The following is a 21,958-nucleotide window of genomic DNA, read 5'->3' on the forward strand; positions in this document are numbered from 1 at the left end:
ACCTTTACCTTTAAGTAAAGCTTGTGATTGTGGGTAGTTGAACCTGCTTTTTTGCTGCAGATTGGCACTAATTCTATAGTACACTGGATTTAATGATGTACAATCTGCATCTGTTCTCTAAAGGCAACCTATATTTGTCTTCTTTCCAGGTTTGGATTTTCTTTCTTTAATCCCAGTTGATCCACAGGTAAGTGTCTCAACTATGTATGATATAAGATCCTTTAGAATATGAACTGAACTAGAATAAGTTCAATATAGTGAAGAAAGAACTTCCAGCTGATTAGATTTTGTGCAGCAGTAAAACCCATCTTTTCTGCCTTACCATGATGTCACTCCAACACTCTCCTGTTAAAACTGTAGCAAAAGCGTTTAATGCCCATGCTTAGTCGATACGCTTCAAAGCTGAAACACTAGAGATGTTTTTGTAATGTAGGAATGCTTACACTATATACTAGGCACGAGCAAACTTTGGCCCTCCAGCTGTTTTGGATTGCAACTCCCACAATTTGTAACAGCCTAGTGGCTGTCAAATATTTAAACATGACCATCAGGTCCCCTTTCGGTCCTGTCTTCTGCAGGCTAAACATACCCAGCTCCCTAAGATGCTCTTCACAAATCTTGGCTTCCAGACCTTTGGCCATTTTGGTCTCTCTTCTCTGTACACAATTCTAGCTTCTCAATATGCTTCTTGAATTGTGGTGCCCAGAACTTGACATTGTATTCCAAATGAGGGCCTTTTTTTCCATGTCAGGAGTGACCTGAGAAACTGCAAGTCGCTTCTGGTGTGAGAGAATTGGCCGTCTGCAAGGACGTTGCCCAGGGGACGCCCAAATGATTTGATGTTTTATCATTCTTGTGGGTGGCTTCTCTCATGTCCCTGCATGAGGAGCTGGAGCTGATAGAGGGAGCTCATCCGCCTTTCCCCGGATTCGAACCTGCGACCTGTCGGTCTTCAGTCCTGCTGGCACAGGGGTTTAACCCACTGTGCCACCGAGGGCTCCAAATGAGAGCTGACCAAAGCAGAATAGAGTTGTGAGGGACTATGACTTTCTTTGATCTAGACCAGTGGTTACCAACCTGTGGTCTGTGGACCACCAGTGGTCCACAAGAACAAAAATATGGTTCGCCGCCTCACCATTGCTACACCGTTGCCTCGAAACAATGCCGTGAGAGCAAGTGGTTTCGCAAAACCCTCTTATAGTGCCGAGACAATGGGGATGTCGGGAGGCGAGAAGCACTAGCCATGAAAGATTACTACTTCCACATCAGCTCTAGATTATGAAATATGGTTTTCTGTGGGCGAGCAGATGGCGATTACTGGATGGCATGTGTTCTGTATCAGAAACTAGAGCTGGTGTGGTCTGAATCAACACCCCAAATAACCAAACCAACCCTAAAGTTGACCAAAAACTAATTTTGGTACTAATGTTGGAGAATGGTCCCTGGTCAAAGTCGTCCTTGGTCAAGTGGTCCCTGTCAAAAAAAGGTTGGGAACCACTGATCTATGAACTTTACTCGTATTGATGCAGCCAAGAATGGCCTTGGCCTTTCTAGCTCTCGCATCACAGTCACATTCAGCTTGTACAAGGCCATCTAAGATTCCTAGATCCCTTTCACATGGACTGTTTTCAAGACAGGCATCACTCATCCTGTATCTGGGCATTTCCTTTTTTCTGCTATAGTGTAGTACTGTTCTCTCTAAATAGGGAATCCAGAGTAGCAGTTTCTCCAAGCTTTGTCTTTGAAGTTTTTTGAGGGTTTCCATGCTGCTTTTGCTTTGCTTTTCCCTTGTGCGCCTAGTCTCTCTTCCTCATCTGCCCCATTGTTTGTTTCAAGCAGTACTGTGCTCCTATGTTTTTGGATAGTCTCACCTCCACGTTGCCCACAAGCACCACCCCTGGCAACATCATCACCTCCACCACCAGCCACCAGGAGAGCAGCACTCGCGTTAGCTCCTCTGGCCGGAGCGAGACGGCAGTCATCACCAGCAGTGGAAGCTCCATTCCTGACATCATCTCCTTGGACTAAATAAAAACTGGAAAAATTTGCTAGTCTGGAATGGCACTGAGACACCCTTCTGCATGCGTTCAATTCCCGGACCATCCATACCTTAAGACTTACATATTTTTTGGAGTATTTATTGAAGGGAAAACGCAGCTTTGGGTTTTGTTTCCTCTAGTGTGGATTTACTCACTGGAAGAAGAAGAAAAGTGACTGGAAGGATGGTGTATATGCATCTATGTGTATATATTTGTTTTTTTTTTTCTCTGCTTAGGAAAAATGAGATTTTATTTTGAAACAAGTCAGCTCCTCAGGCTTGTAATGAAGAGAACTGACGTGGGTTGTGCTCTGTGGACTTCAGGATGGATTCCATATGCGAACTTTAATTTTGTTACATTTAGCAATAATGTAAAAACCGTTTTTAATAAAAAAATAAATGCACTTAAGTCTGGAGTGGCAGAAGCTTTGGTTAGTTCCAGATGCAAGGACAAGAATAAGAAATCACATACATCTGAATTTTTGACCCTTTTTTTTTAACTTACGCTTCAAATAAATTTTCTGTTGAGGTTGAAGCTTTGTGATTTAAAACTCTATCCTCGTCTCTCCCATCCCGATCCCTCTCATTGCATCATCCTTTTTTTTTTCTTCAAATGTGGACTCTTGGAGGTTCATGCTGCTTTGGAACTGTTCAATTTCAAGTGCAAAAAAAAATGCTAGATTTTGGGGAGTTGCAGAGAAGAAGAATGCTATGCAAAACTCAGCCATGCTCCTATGTTTATAGAAATGTGAATGCAAAGCCTTCTAACTAGTTCTCCAGGAAAAGTACTGCCCATTCAATCTACTTGGATGTAGGAAATGTTCTGTAAAATGTCCAGATTTTCAGATTTGAGTTTTGTCTCATGCTTCTGCCGAGTTACCTTGTATGTATGCCGCATTTTGTGTCTACAAACTCCTGCGTCCATTTATAAGGTTTGATACGGTTCTCACAATTGCACAACTAATATCACTTGAAAAATCTGCTGCTAGGAAGATTGTACTTTTCTCCTTGTAGGTTACATGGGAGAAATGCATACGTGACTATATAGATGAGGCAGGATCTCACCCTTGGGAGTCTTTAGCTTGGAAAATATATGTAGATGAAGAGGCAAATGAATGATTTTGATTACCATGGCTGTTCTACACTGATCAAGTCACTTGTCAGGGGAAGGATGTTGTTGAAAGAAAAACCCACATTTATTTCCTTGGATGACACCTGAAGATTTTGGGAAAGGGCACTCAGGGCATGTAGCCACACTGCAGAGTTTTAGCAGTTTGATACCACTTTAACTGCCAAGGATCAATGCTATGAACTCTGGGACTTACAGCTTGTTACTGCACCAGAGCTCTCTGTCAAAGATAGCTAGATTTCATAGATCTACAAATATTTCAATTTGTACAGCAAGGATTTTAAAAGTTGATTACCCCATATTCCTTGCTGTCATAGGTACCATTATGGGAAAGTTCTCTCCAATTGAAAATTTTAGCAACTGGTATACTTTTTGCAATTGTGTCTCTATGTACCAAAATGCAACTTCATAGTAGTATTGATCTTTTGCTAGAACAGGCAAGTCTTTTAAGTTTTTAAAGTGTCAGCCCTAAATGTACTACCAGTATGGTTTCCCCTTTCCTTATTTAATCACCATCCTAATCCAGAGGATTTGCTGTATTAGGTGATTTCATACAGCTGAAATGTACACTTTTGGGAATTTTTTTTTTGTAGATGACAGAATTTAATACTAAAAATTTAGAGTTCAATCTGAAAGGGCATTTTGCAAATGGCATACTTGTGTGTTAAAACGGTTGTATATATTGGGCAAATGAATATGTTCTAAAGCTGCCGTGTTTCCAAAAACTGAACTTGATTTCATGTACTGGATGCTACCAAAGTCATCAAGTAAAGCTAACTGCTTAAACAGATGGAATCCCACCAGATAAAGCCGTTCAACAACACATACTTTTTTTTATTTCTCACTATGTGAACATGACATAATTGCTAGATGCTGGTTTGTGGTTTCCTTTTTTCAGCCTTGTATATTCAGTTTCCTGCTGCTTTCCTGGCTTGGTGAAGCAATCCAATTCCACGATGTAGATGGGTACTGTAATAGATGCCCCCGTCTCAATGAGGCTGTAGTTACAATTTGTCTAGGAAGTTGTCCAGAGGTGAAATGCTTTCCTTTAAGCCTTTGCGTTTGCGTGTTTCAGCTACAACTTGGCATGGACGTGAATTGGGATCGTAAGGGTCTCCGGGCAAAACCTGCCAGTGATCAAAAACGCACTGTGGGAAAGCCTGACCGCCGGTATTGGATCTCAAGTCAGCAGTGAAGCCTAGTGCAGAAGAGAAAGGAATCACTTGACAGGAGCTAGAACACAACATGCAGTTAAGGCCAGTGAGATTTATGTCCAAGCTTGTTCTGCCACTCAGCAATGTTTATGTGAACAGCATTCAATGATGTACATGTTACTTTTTTAAAAACTGAAATTCCACCTTCCAATTAGCCTATATAATTTATTGGAATTTCTTGCGCCTCTTCCCAATTTGCAGCTTTTAAACTGTGATCCAACTACACCGTTCATTGGTCCCTGCTACATCCAAAAGAACCCAAAACAGCCACTTCAATAGTATTCCTCTAGTCCTGGCATCTTTTATTTCTCTCTTTATTATAGTAATATTGCTATAAGCTTCTCACTTTCAACTCTTCCTTCTCACTCATTTTCCCTCTTGAAATGAAATGTAAATTAATTAAACTGAGATAATCAGTATGAGCAAGAGTTCTGAAGCATCTGGTGGGCCAGCTTCTTTACCCCATTCTATTTTGAGGGAATTAGTTCAGATTCTACTTATTTTAAAGCGGCTGTAACAAACACTTGAATTTCATAGTGCAGGGTGAGGAAACTGCTCACTTAAAAGAGTTTATAAATCCATATTCTAATCTATGAAAAGGGAAATTGTTGTAGACTTCAATGAAACCCTGCAATTAATAGCTTTAAAAACAAAGTGCTAGGATCTACTGAAATCAAAGCCTGAAACTTATCAAAGGCCATTCCTATTCTCGAATGAGACTGAAAGACAGGCCATTTGACTATTGGCTGCCAATTTGTAACTTCTGTATATACTCGAATATAAACCGACCCAAATATAAGCTGAGGCACCTAATTTTACCACCAAAAACTGGGTAAACGGCTTGACTCGAATATAGGCCAAGGGTGGGAAATGCAGCAGCTTCTGGCAAATTTCAAAAATCAAAATAGATACCAATAAAATTACATCAGTTGAGGCATCAGTAGGTTAAATGTTTTTGAATATTTACATAAAACTAATTTAAGATAAAGCTGTCCAACTCTGATTAAACCATTATTTTAACTTTCCTCCTTCAATGTAAATAATATTATTTAGATAATATTAAATAGAGTAATAAGTGTAATAAAATTAATAATAATAGAGTAAAATAATGGAAACATAACAGAAATAATAGAGTAAAATAATCAATGTAATAATACAGTAAAATAATAAAGATGATAAAAAATAAAATAAATGTAATAAAAATAAAGTGAAATAATAACCTTGACTTGGGTATAAGGCGGGGGGGGGGGGGGGAGCTTTTTGAGCCTAAAAATGGGCTGAAAAACTCAGCTTATACTTGAGTATATATGCTACCTTAAAGCCTTATTGTTCTTTTACTAAAAACTGAAGGGAAGGAAGAGTAGAAGTGAACCAACCACCTGCCTAGCAGAATGTCTGTGGCAAAATGTCACCTTCGATTGTCGTAAGCAATTTTAACAGTGCTCAAAATATATGTGAGGTATAACAAAACAAGAAAGCGGTCCTTATTAGTTCCCCCCAAATTGTATACAATTTCTAGATGTGTGTCCAGTGACCTGAGAAATCTTCTTAAGTAAAAAAATGAGAATTAATGTTAGGTTAGAGAGAGAGAGAGAGAAAGAGAAAGAGAGAAAGTAATAGAGAAGGTGACACTCCAGTAAGGAACAGAGGAACATGAAGTCAATCCAGATCTCTTACCAAAAGACTCATTGACAGGCAGGTATGCTTTGACCACAAACATTGGGGTTCCAGCTACTTGAGACTCTTCAAAAACATGGCCACGTTTTCGATTCAACACACCATAGATGCCTCCAACGACCTGTTCAGGGCACTGGGAGGGAAAGAAAGCAGCTCAGATTTCCCTCCCCACTGGTTCATGCAGTAGGTCGACTGCAGTGCATTTAATCTTCCATTACACAAATATCAGTTCTCATATTTCTGGATTTTGTCATGCTGCTTTATTTCGGTAACATAGAAATAACAAGACTAATACCCAGTGGCTAGATTCTTGTTAGTGGAAGCCCCTTTTCCAGGGTCATGCAGCAGAGATGAGGGAAGACCGATGTCTGCTGGGCCCAAGTACTCTCTTTCTCCAATGCCTGGCTTTTTCCTCAAGCTGCCAGTTGCCTAATGGCTTACTGCATCTCTAGTAGTACAATCTAAAACAGGCATGGGCAAACTTCAGCCCTCCAGGTGTTTTGTACTTCAATTTCTAACAGCTAGTAAACTAACTGGGATTCCTGCGAGTTGGAAGTCCAAAAGACTGGAGGACAGAAGTTTGCCCATGTTTGATCTAAAACAAATAGTGTGACACCTTGGTATGTGCTGGGGTTTGGTTCCACGATCCTATCTCCAGCCCTGGTGAAGCCTCAAGTCCTATTATATACAACGGAGAAGCAAAATTGTGTCTTTTATATAAAATGGCATAAGACGAAGATGCCTCCCATTGTTAATACAGCACTTTGTAAATAAGGTACATCTTCAAAAGCCTGTTTTGGACTTCCAACTCTCAGGAATCCCAGTTTACTAGCTGTTAGAAATGCCCTTACATTTTACCCTTCACTTATTCATGGGTCATATATAACCTTAATTTTGGTCCCAAAACCTGCCTTCAATTTATTCATTAGGTTAAATAATTATACAGGTATGTACAGTAGGTATCTTCACATACAGTAACGAGGTATTTGGAGGGGAGTTGTTTGGCACTTGCAAAGCCCTAAAGCTCACACCAGCCAAGGCACAAAGTGAGGAAACTTTATTATGCTTTATAGTATGGCAGATCTTTCTTCCCTAGAGCTGGATCCAACCCTACTAACTTGAGGGGGGAATGCAATGGAACACAGGCATTTTTGTGGTGCTTTATCCTTGCAACACTGTTTCAGGTCTTCTTATGAAAGCTCCCCATATGAGCAACTGGCATTCAACCTGTAAAAGCTCCTGCAAATGTCCAAGTTATTGATGTTCCTAGCTAGGAGTAGGAACTGTTCTGAAAGAGCTTAAAATAGTTTGAGAAAGTAAGTAAAGCTAAGATGACACACCAAGCATTAATTGCAGAAGTGGCCAGTTTTACCTTGTTGGCCTATGCCTAATGCTTAGACCAAGACAGACAATGAAACAAGCTGTCAAACAATACCTCACTCTCCTTACATGTTGCACATAAACACAACAGAAGATCCCCTTGGGATCTCTTCTCTAAAAATCACCACAGCGATAATGAAACCCTATCTTCTCCCCAAATTAATACTCTGAAAGCAAAACATTGCTTTGAAAGTTACCAGGCTGTTAGAAATTGTGAGAGTTGAGGTCCAAAACACTTGGAGGGCCAAAGTTTGCCCATGGCTGCTCCACACTATCCTTCGAAGCCAGAATGCTTGCTTGTGAGGCTGATGCCAGAGACATACCTGAATTTCTACCAGATAGATTGGCTCCATCAATCGGGGCTGGGCAGTCAAAGCAGAGGCATACAAGACCCTCCTGGCAGTTGGGATGATTTGGCCTCCACCTCGATGGATGGCATCAGCATGGAGAGTGACATCGTGGATGTCAAAGCGAACCCCCCGCATGTTCTCCTCACACAAAACGCCCTGTGAAAAGGGAAGAGCACATCAAAACGATAACTATCTCTAGCACTATAGGACATCACAATCTTTGATAGCTTTTAAAGAAGACTGGGTTGAAATTACTATTTGAGTGGAATTAAAATGGACAGGAGAGAATAAGACATCCTTCTAGGAGGATCTACCTCATGCTGCATAGATTTCATAAGTGGTAATAAAAAATTACAGTGAACACCTACTAGTGAATTAGAAAGCTACAAAACCAAATAGGGAACATAAATTGGACTGCAACATCAATCAGGGTTTGTAGATATATCTTTCTTGAATTCATGAAATTGTTTGAGGTCATTCAAAGCCATCAAGTCCAACACTGGCTAGTTAGTCTTCCTACTAAATAGTGTTTTTTTTTTTTTAAAGTGAGGTATTGGAGACTTCAAATGTGTATGAATTGAAGAATATTTCCCAATTCGCTTTCAAGGCAATTTTGTTACAGACCTACCTCTTTTGTTGCCCACTGGAATCCTGCCACCACACTGTCTTTGATTTCATTGAGATACTGCACGCCTTTGGTGATGTCAACTAAAATATTGGGGCCTGTCCCATCGGGTCCGAAGCACCAGATCTTCCTTGCTTCAGAGACGTCCCACTCGTACTTCTCAGCCAGGTATCGCGCACGCTGCTTCAGCTCCTGACGGGAGCTCACGTCCCCTTTGTCTATATCTTCTGCCAAGCCTTCAGGGAAGGGGCGGGCCTTCATGTACAGACGGTTGTGTTTGTTGGGGGACTTTGACAAGCACATTTGATTAGACTCTTCACAGACTGTCTCCCGATAAGATACTACTGGATCGGATTTCTGCAAAACACAAATGGTCTGTATAGGTGACTTCTGCTGCATGACAAGATCAACCAATCCCCAGTTTCAATTTTGAATGACCACATGGGAGAAATCTCTCTTCCATTCTACACTTACTCCTATTAAATGCGTGTTCAGAAAAATCACTTTTTTCCTAAAAAGCTGGATCTCATAGCATGTTGAGAGTGGGTTCATAGTACCTGAATGTCTGTATAACTGCCAGGAATCCCCAGCAGCTTAGAAGCAGTTAGATTTAGTGTTGTAGTCTTAATCCCTAGTGGAGGGGTGGGCAACTGTGTCCCTCCAGATTGTTTTGGGCAGCAATTCCCCTAATTCCTCTCTGCCCACTATGATGCTAGAGCTGATGAAAACTATACACCCCAAGGTTTCCACAGCCAGCTGCCCATCCCTTCTTTAGTATAAGCACTTGTGAAATCAACTTGTCTACTCCAAAATGCTTCTGAGTAATACAAAGGCTATATTCATTTACTAGGTCTGTGCACTATGTATTTCTCATGTGATACCCATTTTCTAGGGATGAGCTGTGTCACTAAGGGGAATTAAAAATCGAACATGATATGTTGACAAATGTTTGTCCTCTGGATAAACAGACAAAATGTAATCCTCCATGAGGTGCCTTTTCCTCTCCTGATGCTCAGCTCAAAGATGTCAGAGCACAACAATGGCAATTGAACCCATTTTGTCCTCCACACTACAGGAGCTTGCCCTCACTGCAGCAGGCCCTACTTTTAAAAAGCAGAAAGATGTGACACCTCTGATAATCAGTGCAATAATGAGGAGAGCTTTGGCCAGTTTCCCATGCTATTGAAGTCTGCCTAGCACCCCTGCAAATGCTTATGTTTTTAATTATGGTTTTATATTATGTATTAATGTTTATATTATGTATTAATGTTTTTAAATGGTTTATGGTATTGTTGGGCATTGAATTGTTGCCTCTGTAAACCACCCTGAATCGGCTGAGGGCTGAGAAGGACGGTATATAAATATAGTAAATAAATAAATAAATAATGCTTTCTGAGCATAAAGAGAAGACGTACAGTCAACTCTCCGTATCCATGGATTCTGTTTCAAAAGATTCAACTCTATCAGACATGGGCAAACTGAGGCCCTTCAGGTGGACTTCAACTCCCACAATTCCTAACAGCTGAAGTTTGCTTATGCCTGAACTATACATAACTTGAAAATACTCACACATTCTCCCCCCAAAATTCCCAAAAGCAGACCTTGATTTTGCCACTTTATATAAGGGACACAATTTTACTATGCCACTGTATGCAATGTTCACTTGAGCATCCATATAATTTGGTGTCCATGGATGGTCCTGAACCAACCCACAGGGAATATGAAGGAAGAGCTCAATGGTAATATGAAAGTGTATTTGTAGATCTTTGTGCAAGATTATCTTTACAAGCCCTAGTGAAATGCAGTAGGTAGAACCCAGTCAGGACAGAACAAGCTCAAAACCATTTAGTACATATAGCAGAAATCAATCATGTTTGGAATTTCAGTTTTACCAATAAACTCACAATTTAGGTAACACTCAGGAGATCTTTATGTTTTATTTCGTTTTTACTTTGCTATCTTTGGCTTCTAGCTTCTTGCCCTCTCTTATGCTATCCATTGTAAAAAGCAAAACAAAACACAAAAACAAAAAAGCCACCAAATTCTCTCCATCTGTATTCTAAGAGCAAGTATAATTATATGCCTGTATCATAAAGCTGAACAATTTTTGTAATTTGTCCTATATATTATTTCATTACCTGGCACACAAATAGACCCAGAGGTGTTGCAGTTTTTATAAACGCATCAGTGTTCCAAAACCTGCCTCCAGAGCAACCACTATGCCTACCTTGATGGGAATACAAGCATGATCCTCTTCTAGATCTTTGAGGCAGATTTCCAAATGCAGCTCACCAGCTCCAGCAATTATATGCTCCCCAGATTCCTCAATGATGCACTACAGAACAGAAAAAAGCTAGTTATGATGTTGTCATTTCATCAAGTGGCACTAAACATATACCATTTGCAAGAGTGGTAGTTTATATGTACATGCAGCATGAGATATTTCTCTGAAGCAGGCCTGCACAACCTGCGGCCCTCCAGGCATTTGGGCCTTCAACTCCCAGAAACCCTGGCTAGCTTGTCCAATCAATGGTCAGGAATTCTGAGAGCTGAAGTCCAAAACACCTGGGGGGACACAGTATGGATGGAGTGAGATTTCATTTAGTTTTACTCTGCTGCTCTAGAGATTAGGACATAAATCAACTTACAAGAAAGGCGATTTCCCCTAAATGTTTGGTAGAACTTCCTGTTCCTGTGCAGGCCTGCTCCAATTGCCTTTTTTAATGGTTGCACTGAAACCAAGATTTCAGTGCTTTTTTATTTCCCAGGAATAGTGAGCTTTCAACTAAGGAATGCATAACAACACCTAAACATCTATGTGAAATTACTGTTCTAACACACAAGACATATTCCATGACCTATGCATTAAAAACTGAAGCACAGCAAACCACAATTCACAGCAAATAATTCTTAACATTAAAAAACAAAATTTATGTACACACTGCAAGTTACAGATTTTTTCCTGAAACATTTGGTGTGGTAAACAAGACGTTTAATCTAAAATAGGTTTTAAGTAAAAGGGAAAAAGCCCAGTTGTAGATTTCCAAATTGCAAGGTTATGAAGTATACAAAAGTCTCTGTAGGGACAACTTTGCAGTGGACAAGCTGCTTGTATAGCTGTTTGTACAGCTTCTGCATAATGGATATAACACATCGTCAGATGTATAATTCGCAACAAACAATGATTGTTGCAGTTCAAATTTCTTTGTAGTGAACTTTTTCTATTTAATAAAAATGATTGCAGTTTAATATTCTAATTTGAGAATTATCGATAAAATACTTTATATTATCCCATATTGGATAAAACAGAAAACTGATATACTGCAAACCACAGCCCACAAGCTTTACATTTTGATATGAACTCAACATTTTTACATTTCTATAATGTTGAACTGGGCCACCCAATTGTTCTAGATAAATAATTCCCAGTAGCCAGCATAGATTACCAAATTATTTCTAAATTCTCCTAAAAGGTTGTTTTAAAGAAAACACAATTAAATTATGCTGGCTGCTTTCATGTATTTCCAGCTTCAACACAGCAGCCTCTTCAAACTCTGAAGGAGAAACTATTTTTCTACAAATAGCAATTTCTGGATATATCTTATTTGCTTTAGACAAAAGCAAGAGAATTTGGAAATGTATTGACTATTTAGATGCCTCAGTGTGCCTTGATAGAACGTAAGCTAATATGCATGAGGTTCACAAGTGCTTCCTGATCAGAAACAGCAGGCCCAGAGCTACTGAACTTTGACAGGATCACCACATCATGTCCCTTCTAAAGCTTTTACCATGGAAAAGTCAGCATTACAATAAATCTTTCCTGCTCTCAATCATTTTTGCAACATTCAGTTGAGTGGTGCAATCTTCATAACAGATGTAGCCCACCCCCATGTCACTTCCCATCTCCAGCCAATTAATAAAATATATATTACATGGAATCATACAGTTGGAAGAGACTTTGTGAGCCATTCAGTCCAACCGCCTGCCAAGAAGCAGGAAAATCACATTCAAAGCACCCCCAATAGATGACCACCCAGCCTCTGTTGAAAAGCCTCCAAAGAAAAAGCCTCTTTCACACTCCAGGGCAGAGAGTTCCACTGCTGAACAGTTCTCACAGTTAGGAAGTTCTTCCTGATCTGATGTTAAGGTGGAATCTCCTTTCCTGTAGTTTGAAGCCATTGTTCTCTGTCCTATTTTCCAGGGCAGAAGAAAACAAGCTTGCTCCCTTCTCCCTATGACCTCCCCTCACATATTTATATATGGCCATCATGTCTAGTCTCAGCCTTCTCTTCTGCAGGCTAAACATGCCCAGCTCTCTAAGCTGTTCCTCATAGGGCTTGTTCTCCAGACCCCCTGATCATTTTAGTTGCCCTCCTCTGGACACATTCCAGCCTGTCAACATCTTCCTTAAACTGTGGTGCTCAGAATTGGACACAGCGATTCCAGGTGTGATCTGACCAAGGCAGAATAGAGGAATAGCATGACTTCCTTGGATCAAGACACTACTCCTATACTGCAGATTGGTTAGATGTTATAGCTGGCTTTTGGCTGGTGTTTTAGGCACATGTAACTGTCTGTCCCCTTTTCTCTGTGTGCATTTTTATTTCTAGGGGAATGATGTAACATTTGTATTCAGTTTACAGTTGTGGGAGTGGAGTTTTGCAAGTATTGTGCTTTCTTGGATGACACGTAACTACTCATCAACACTTCCAATGTTCCACTTGATTCAAGGATATTTGGAACAATGATTTGTTGGCCAATCTCTGGGATACAGATCAACCCAAATTTAATTACATGAATACAAATTGGTATTCATGTTCATAGCTGTTGGAGTGGAATGCTCCATTCTACTTGATTCAATGGGATGATGGACAATGTTGGTATTCAGGTCAGTTACAGCTCAATTACATGAATGCAAGTTTATACTAAGCATGCATGATGATAGACTCTCAGATTACAATTTTCTCTCCATCTCATTCTTCATGAAGAAGTACTGATTCAGTGTTTAGCTGGATGTAACTGAGTGGCCCAGTTAACAATAAGGACTGACAACAATTTGTAAAGAACAGATTGTTTTGTTGGAGATTCCTAACTAAGTTCTTAACAGGCATGCAGTTGCTTCAGTTGGGTGGCATATCTCCAAATAGTATGGAGGGGCAAAACAAAGATAAGTGTTTAATTTCAACAAAACTAGTTCACTGAAAGCCAGTCATTCTAGTCACACACATTCAACACTCACCTGGACCATAGGGTCAGACTTGGCGAGACGCTTCAGACCTTCCACTAGTTTGGGCAGGTCGGCAGGGTTTTTTGCTTCAACAGCAACACGCACCACTGGGCTAACACTAAATTTCATCACTCTCATGTTGTGGGCATGTTCAAAGGTGGTAATAGTGCCCGTCTTCACCAAAAACTGGTCAACACCAACTAGACCAACAATGTTGCCACAAGGAACATCCTCAATGGGCTCAACATAACGACCCATCATCAAGATGGTTCTACAAAGACAGAGGATGGGTAACAAGCCTTGAATATCTATTTTGCCATTGAACGTTTGCTCAAAATCAGCCTTTTCACATCAAAGGTGTTCTGTTATGACTACCTTTAATGGACTATCACAATGTCAGTGTTACTAGATTTATACTCGATATTCCCAATATTTAAAAAAAACAAAAAAACAGGCAGGGGAGAAAAGTCTCTCGACAAAAGAAAAACAGTACCTCTTACTGCCCGGTCTCTCCCCAACCCTCATAAAACAAAAGGGCTTTTCACTGCATTGGAGGTTGTTTGCGTGCATTTCCCAAAGGAGAAAAGCCATCACCATCCTTACCTCTGAATGGGCTTCAGGTAGAGATCTTCCTTTTTCCCTGGGGTATAGTTTGGTCCCATTATGCGCACTTTCTGACCCGTAGAAACAACACCAGAGAATACCCGTCCAAAGGCATAGAAGCGTCCTTTGTCTGATGTGGGAACCATTTTGGAAATGTACATCATCAGAGGACCTTTTGGATCACAGTTTTTAACACCTGAAATAAATTAAAGCATAAGAGATAAGGCTGAGGTGAAATTTAGGTGAAGCATATAGTGGAATCTTGGCTTCAGCTATGGTTTGGTTCTAGCCCCCCCCCCCCCCCCCAGATGCCAAAATCTGTGGATGCTCAAGTTTCATGATATACAGTGACAACACAAAATGCTGCTCCTTATGTAAAATGGAAAAATTAAAGGTTTTTATTTTAAAATATTTTCAAGCTGTGAGTGGCTTTAATCCATAGATACAGACTCTATGGATAGAAAGGACTATATTGGAGTTTAATTAAAAATAATCTCAACTTAGGGAAAGACATCTGACAAAAACTGCATCTATGCCAAACAGGGAAATGAAATGGAAAGTGCATTTGCTTGTTTGCTTATATTGGTGGCACAGTTGAGAACCACCGTGAATCTCATGTCCTATTATTATTTTATTTTCATTTGTATACTGCTTTTTCTCTCTTAGAAAAGAGACTCAAAGCAGCTCACAACAAGACCAACACAATGCAAGTTAAATCAAGTATGGGCAAACTTTGGCCCTCCAGATGATTTGGACTTCAACTGTTAGGCAGCCTACTGTTAGGAATTCTGGGAGTTGAAGTCCAAAACATCTGGAGGGTCAAAGTTTGCCCATACCTGATTTAAAACCTAAAAATATACAACCATTAAAATAGAACTAAATATCAACAGTGTTAAAAATAAAACAGTTAAAACCAATTAAAAACCTATTCATAGCTAAAATCACAGCACCCCTGAACATTATCGAGATTTAATCTGAATGACTGAATTGCTCTTAACATGAGGAGGCCAGCACTCGTGAAAGGAATAGCAACATGGCAAAGGAATATTTGGGAATATTTGTTACAAAGCAGAGCTGCTACTACCGTCTAATTCCCTTTCCTGCCTTAAAAGGCCAAATGCTCTTGACTTACCCATAGCGGCTTCATCATCAGGAGGTCCTTCATAAAGAAGTTCACAGCGATACTTCTGTGCAGTGACAGGGGAAGGCAGATGGATGGTGATCATCTGAAGTAAGGCATCTCCAGCAGGCAGCCAGCGGCGCATCACAGCCTGGAAAGGATACAGCAAACACCATTCAGAAATCCTGACTGAGCTGGCCAACTTTGGCTTCTTGGTTCAGTTATTGCAGAAGGATGGCATCCCATTTTGGGAGTTAATACGCCAATGCCAAACCTAGATGAACATATGCTGCTCCCCAATGTCTCTGGTGGACTGATCCCAAAACTTCCTGTTTGCAAAGGAAGTGCTCTTTGACAGAATAGAGCTAAAAAGTACCCCCATTCCCATCTTTAAGTACCTTGAGCAATGGCTTCCCTTCCTTTTCTCTATCTTCAGCATCCAGCTTGATGTCCAGTTTCTCTATCAGCTTTGATGCTTCTTCCTTCTTAAAATTCATAATTGCATCAAAGACCTGCACAATACAAGTAAGTTAGAGATGTTATTTGCGGACAGAACAAAAGTCTAAGAATGTAATCCTACTGTTGCCAAGACATGAGTGACAGCCAAACAAATAACTCAACACTGCATTCAATTACCTGCTAATAAGCCCTAATTGAATTCAGTAGGACTGGGTTCCGAGAATACATGTATAGGATGTTACTGTTTTCTTTCTTGGCTCACTTGAACAGTTATTTCACCAGCTCAACGTGATTTCTGCCAAAATAAGGCATGTTCACAGCCTTTTTCTTACACTCATGTCATGACCCTATATTGGGTATTTTTTTTCCCACTGCCAATCCAGGAAACTTTGCACTCTCCAAGCACTAGTTCTTGATATCGTGGCTGTAGTATTTCATCAAAATAGCACTCATCATGCCTGCTCTTAAAAATCTGCTTTATAGTGTATTAAATTCTAGTCTGGCTTACAAATTACTTTTGAATCCAAGTGCTCTCATTCAACTGGTTTGAGCTGCATCATTCAAAGCATTTATTTGAGTAAGCAAGATTTCAAAAGTCTTGTTTGTTTATAACTGGTTTGAATTTTTTAGGCCATGTATGTGTATGTGCCTTCAAGTAGCCTATTGAAAAATGGTGGCTTTATGAATTCCATAGAATTTTCTTAGGCATGGAATACTCAAATGTGGGTTGTGGTAGTTCTCTCTTCTGAAATATAGCCTACAACACCCAAGGCCCCTTCTCCATTGATCATTAAATGCAGTTTGAAGCTAGTTTCAAACTATTGCAAGTGTGAAAAAAGAAAGCCCTTAATGCACATCATTGCTCTGCAGTTTGTCAAATCACCATCCAGACCCCAAACTGGTTCCAGTAGTTCATTGGTAGTTATCTGCAAAGCAAAACTATTTCTCTTCAACACCAATTTGAAACTGTATCAGATAATTAGTGTAGATGGCAAAAGCTAAATGGTGAATACTGTAATGGTGATTCAACTTTTTAGCAATGTGCAAACTACTCAGTCCTTTGAAGTACATATCTGGCCCACTTCTCTTGACAGTGGAGGGAAAAATTAACAAGATTTACATGGCAATACTAATTTGGTCAATCAGTTTTACCTTAAAAATGGGGTCCAAGATGAGTTGGCAGAATGTGCGTGGCAATTTCTTCCCATCGGCACTGTTTGCTGTTTTGCTGAATTTTCCATTTGCTGGATCAAAGTATCTAAATAAAAAAATGAAGTGTTTCACATATTGAAACTTGTAAAGGAAAAGGCAGTGTTAGCTCATTTATTTTGACCTAAGCTATTCATCTGTCAAATGAAGGCAGTGATCCTACACCGTATACCACTAACTGTTCCATTGTCTTTCTAATTCACAGAACAAAAAGGAAACAGACTATACAGTAACAGGTTTCATGTTTACATAGACATCCTTCCAGCACTTAACTCTATTCTTACTATCACAGATATCTACCTCAATTTCGCAGCAGCAAATCAAAAACCACACAGGTAAGCATTTTAAATATTCAATTAACTACCACTTTGTTGTAAATATCTGGGAGACATGAAAAATAGGTAGAAATATGTATATGCCCCCTTACTCACTTATCTCCCCATAACTTTTTCATCATGTCTTCTACTTTCTTGGCCCTCTCAGCAGCTGAGGGTTGTGCCTTCTCCCCTTTGGCAGCAAATTTGGCTACATACATCTCAGCAAATTGTTTCAGAGTAAATGCCCAACCATGCAGGCCAGAACCAAAGCCTACGGTGCCAATGACTGGGTCAATCTACAAAGAGAAGAAGAGCATCAATTTATTATAAGGGGTTTTGTATGGTATCCTAAGCTTATTTATTTGACAATGTCTTCAGTGAAATCTGTGACGCTCACATCCAAATAACAGAGAGGCCCCTGTGTATTTCTTCAGTGGCCACTAAGCAGAACAACAAGGTAAATAACACATGGCATTATTACATTCATACAATAAATCTTCTAATCCATCTCATGCATTACATTGCAATTGCTGAAAAGGCAAGCCAAGTTATATACTTCATAATACTTCAGAGGATGACCTTCAAAGCACTTTTTCAGTGAACAAGCATGTTTTTCCAATGCAATATTGAAGTATACCAGTTCATTTGTTTTTTATCTATAGAGTTGAAGAACAGCAAAGAAGTATCAACCATGCTCTTGAAAACCATTTGTGTGATTCATATCAGAGATTTAAAAGGCACTTAAGTTAGCTACACGCTGCATAATTTTAATGTGGATTTTTCATGGAAAAATAAAGAAGCCAGTACCAATGTTAGCAAAAACTACCAATTTTATCTCTGTCAGCTTTGCACATGTAATAGCTTTTGCAAACAGCTTATCTTCCAACTCTGTGTTATCTTCAAGAAAACACACTGGTCTATTTGGCCAGACTATTAACAGCAGAAATTTCTAAGGTCTCAAGCAGAGAAAGGGCTTTCCCAGCTTTGCTGCCTAAGACGCTTCTTTCAAATTACAGATAACTGGCAACTGAACTTGGAACCCTAGTATGTGTTCTGCTGGTGGGCTATGGCCCTTCCCGCATTTTAAGGTATTGCTCAATTGTTTACTTTTATATGATCCTTTTATAAAAAAAGCCCAAATAAAAAGACTGCTTGAAAAATTGCTCAGTGAAGATGGTAACACTGATACCCACAGGCCTAATCAGAAAGAACTCCCAAATTATTTTTACCTTGGTTTCTGTTTAGCAGTCACATGAAACAAGCACACATGCACTCTTATCATATTAAGAGAATGTCCAGACCCATTCCAATTGAAACATAAGTTCTCTTTACCATAATATTACCCATGGGTCCAGTTTCACCCTCTCCATAAGTAGAAATGATAACATTGACATTTTCCACTATGCGCTGGAAGGTCTGGTAAAGCTCTTCTCGATCTAACTGCAATTCCAGCAGAGCACGATCCATCTTGTTCATCATCAGTACTGGCTTGATACGCTCAGCTATTGCCTGGCGAAGCACAGTCTCGGTCTGCACACAAACCCCTAAATGAGAAAGTGACAGCCAATGTTTTGAGGCTGCTTCTAGAGAAAAACTCTTGAAGCAGAACTGATCATGCAAAGACACCTTTTATGCTGAATTTTTCAACTTGAAGAAAAGGAAAAATAACAGTTGATTCAACTGATTTCATTTTATAGAGTCATCATAGGTTGGAGCTAACTTGATGACAAAGAAAACCAACTATACTATGTTCCTAGACATTATTTCTAATTCCTTATAGAAAAATAAACATTGCTAAGGTCCACTGCAACATCAGCTTTTCCACTTACTCTTGAAGTTTTGGGAAGGGAAGAATGTATGCAGCTGAAATTTTGTGTGATGTAGAGATATCTTAAATCAAGCACATGTACATGTACTTCCTTCACATTATTCATTCTGAAGGCCTAACTACAGGATTTTCTGTCAAGCTGTATTCACAAACCCAGCTGTACAATTATCACCAAAAACTGCCCCACAATCTGAAGATTATCATTGTGCTGCAACAATTTGAAACCCATTTGCATTTCCTCCAAAGATTTTGTGGGCTTCGGAATTTCTGCATACAAGCAGTCCCTGGGTTACATACAAGATTCTTTCTTTGTTCTTAAGCTGAATCATAGACTCAAAGAGTTGGAAGAGACCTCACGGGCCATCCAGTCCAACCCCCTGCCAAGAAGCAGGAATACTGCATTCAAATCACCCCTGACAGATGGCCATCCAGCCTCTGTTTAAAAGCTTCCAAAGAAGGAGCCTCCGGGGCAGAGAGTTCCACTGCTGAACGGCTCTTTGAATTTGAATGTAAGTCAGAACAGGTACATCTTTAAGTCTAACTCCAGACATTTTAAAGATCTGGATAGCATAGGTAAGGATTAACGCCCCTTTAACATTTCTTTTGCTGAATGTGCCCCTGTTCAGAATATTTCTCTTCCTATGACAATTCAATTTTGAAAATTTTGGGTTATTATGAAAATAAGGATTGGTGATAAAGCTTCAAGTGAGACACTCTTTTCCCATAATAACTCTTACAGGGGTGAATTTCCCTTCCTAGGGATAGATTTCTCCTCATTTCCTGTTATCTCACCCCCATTCTTAACTATGAGTCACATGTAAGTTGGATATTTGTAATTCGGGGACTGCCTGTAATCACATTTTAAATTTCTGGAATACGTAAAGGTGGTGCAGAATTAAATGGCACACTAGTGAAAGATCACCCCAACTCTTTCTAATTGGTGCAGAAATTGATAGTAATCCATAGGTTTGGGTTGCCTTTGTCGGTTAACTGAAACATCAATAGCCGGAAGTAACTTTGGCCAGCATCAAAAGCACCAGTTTTTTCTTCCCTTCACGGTCTGCCTCTGAAACTCAGTATAAGTTTTAAGAAAATCTTCTGCTTCCCTTCTTCAGTTTCAAATTGGGAGAAACACTGAGTTCCCCATGCCAATCACAGGGCAGTAGAACTCATGTCATGGAGAGAAGAATGAGGACTCCTGAAAACATTAACACTTATCCTCAGAAGACCTCAACTTCAAATGTTTCACTATCACTTAATGGCCACTTGATAACAAACAGAATACAAGCCTTTCTTGTTTTAAGCACACTTACCTGAAACACAGTCAACAACGACAAGAGCACCATCAGTGACACGAAGTGCTGCTGTGACTTCAGAAGAGAAATCCACATGCCCAGGGGAGTCAATTAAATTAATGAGGAAACCAGAACCATCTTTAGACTGCTTGATAAATGCCAAATCATTTTCTGAGAGCTCATAGTACAGAGAAATGGCTCTACAAAATAAAAGGATGGAAGGTTTTGTAAAAAAAACATGTTTTTATATATATTTAAAACTTCCATATGCCCTACACCTGCATATTCATGTATGATTTAGATAAGCTTTATTTATTTATCGTATCAGGGACAGACCAGACAATTGCATTGCATTTTTAACAAACAAACAAACAAAACACAAAGTTTGCAAGTAGATCAGCTAAATTGGGGGGAGAGTGGCACCAATCACTGGAGAGCCATAAACACACTCCATTTTCACCCAACGCACCTTTCTCTGCCATCCCTAGGAGTTCAAAATATTTTCACCCCAAAATGACCAACAGTGCTGCCAGAACTACTAGTAAAATATAAGTATCCACCTTTGAAAGGGCAAAATTAAACTAGGCATACAGATTACCCAACAAAAAGCTATCACTTTGAATTGTATTTCCAAAATGAAATCCTCTATTTGGAAACAAGGGCAATTAAAGCAGTGATACGCTTACTTAAGCATGCATGTAATTGCACTCTTCCTTGTGTGTTAACTTACCATAATTCAGATGTAATTTAGTACCACAATGACAATTTACCATAACCAATTATTGGTTAACTCTGGCCCTTTTTCATTTCACTTTTACAGTCTCTCTGCAATTGGACACCAATACCTACACATCTGATGAACTGACATTTAGCCAAAAAAAGTTTATGCTACAATACATGTTATCAGTCTTAGAATTGCCACAAAACATTTCATTGATTTTGTGCCAATGAACACAGCTGACCTTCTAAAATTTAGCCTCTGTAGTTTCTTCAATTCCTACAGAACTGATATTTCGGTGAACGTATATACTTAAATGCAACATAGTAACTTAAGTTGTTGGAATCAGACACGTGGTTTAAGCCATGAATCAACTAAACCAGAAAATGTTAAATAAACAGGTTTTTCTCATTATTTTAAAATTTCCTAATTTGAAACTTGATTAAGGTTTTAAAGTGAAACGGATTACACACATTGTTAATGATACTCACGTAGATTTTATTGTGATACATCTTTCCTGTTCATCTTTCCGTGTATCAGTAAAACGTGTTTCACCAGCTCTGGCTGAAGCTATGATGCCTGCTTTACAGACCAATGAATCTGTAAGTGTAGACTTGCCATGGTCGACATGAGCAATCACAGACATATTCCTGATGTTTGATTTTTTGTCCATGATCGCTCGGATCTGGTCCACTGTAAAATTCACCTGAGGTAAAAATAAAAATAAAGATAAGGCTTTCATACAGAGATACAATATATGCATGGCTCA

The 21,958-nt window shown here is 39.5% G+C and overlaps 2 protein-coding genes across 4 annotated transcripts in view; one reads left to right on the forward strand and one right to left on the reverse strand.

Annotated features, from left to right (window-relative positions):
- Positions 1 to 4,366, forward strand: part of PIAS2 (protein inhibitor of activated STAT 2) — a 29,618-nt gene extending 25,252 nt beyond the window's left edge. Inside the window, exons 13-14 of one of the 3 annotated variants that reach the window (XM_060761218.2) lie at positions 150 to 187; positions 1,837 to 4,366. In XM_060761218.2, coding sequence (XP_060617201.2) covers positions 150 to 187; positions 1,837 to 2,028 — 230 coding nt within the window. In that variant the 3' untranslated portion in view covers positions 2,029 to 4,366. The remainder of the gene's footprint in view (positions 1 to 149; positions 188 to 1,836) is intronic. The other 2 variants (XM_060761219.2, XM_060761220.2) reach the window with 2 other exon arrangements.
- LOC132766853 (elongation factor 2-like) overlaps positions 3,977 to 21,958 on the reverse strand; it is a 28,605-nt gene continuing 10,623 nt past the window's right edge. The window contains exons 2-15 of the mRNA XM_060761217.2: positions 21,681 to 21,895; positions 20,490 to 20,671; positions 18,681 to 18,892; positions 17,463 to 17,644; positions 16,975 to 17,080; positions 15,762 to 15,875; positions 15,376 to 15,514; positions 14,244 to 14,439; positions 13,653 to 13,911; positions 10,641 to 10,748; positions 8,417 to 8,770; positions 7,762 to 7,944; positions 6,059 to 6,191; positions 3,977 to 4,365 (exon numbers count right to left, since the gene is read on the reverse strand). Of these exons, the coding sequence (XP_060617200.1) occupies positions 4,172 to 4,365; positions 6,059 to 6,191; positions 7,762 to 7,944; positions 8,417 to 8,770; positions 10,641 to 10,748; positions 13,653 to 13,911; positions 14,244 to 14,439; positions 15,376 to 15,514; positions 15,762 to 15,875; positions 16,975 to 17,080; positions 17,463 to 17,644; positions 18,681 to 18,892; positions 20,490 to 20,671; positions 21,681 to 21,895 (2,577 nt within the window). The 3' untranslated portion in view covers positions 3,977 to 4,171. The remainder of the gene's footprint in view (positions 4,366 to 6,058; positions 6,192 to 7,761; positions 7,945 to 8,416; positions 8,771 to 10,640; positions 10,749 to 13,652; positions 13,912 to 14,243; positions 14,440 to 15,375; positions 15,515 to 15,761; positions 15,876 to 16,974; positions 17,081 to 17,462; positions 17,645 to 18,680; positions 18,893 to 20,489; positions 20,672 to 21,680; positions 21,896 to 21,958) is intronic.

Source organism: Anolis sagrei, chromosome 2 (assembly GCF_037176765.1).
Source record: "Anolis sagrei isolate rAnoSag1 chromosome 2, rAnoSag1.mat, whole genome shotgun sequence".
Taxonomy (NCBI): Eukaryota; Metazoa; Chordata; class Lepidosauria; order Squamata; family Dactyloidae; genus Anolis; species Anolis sagrei.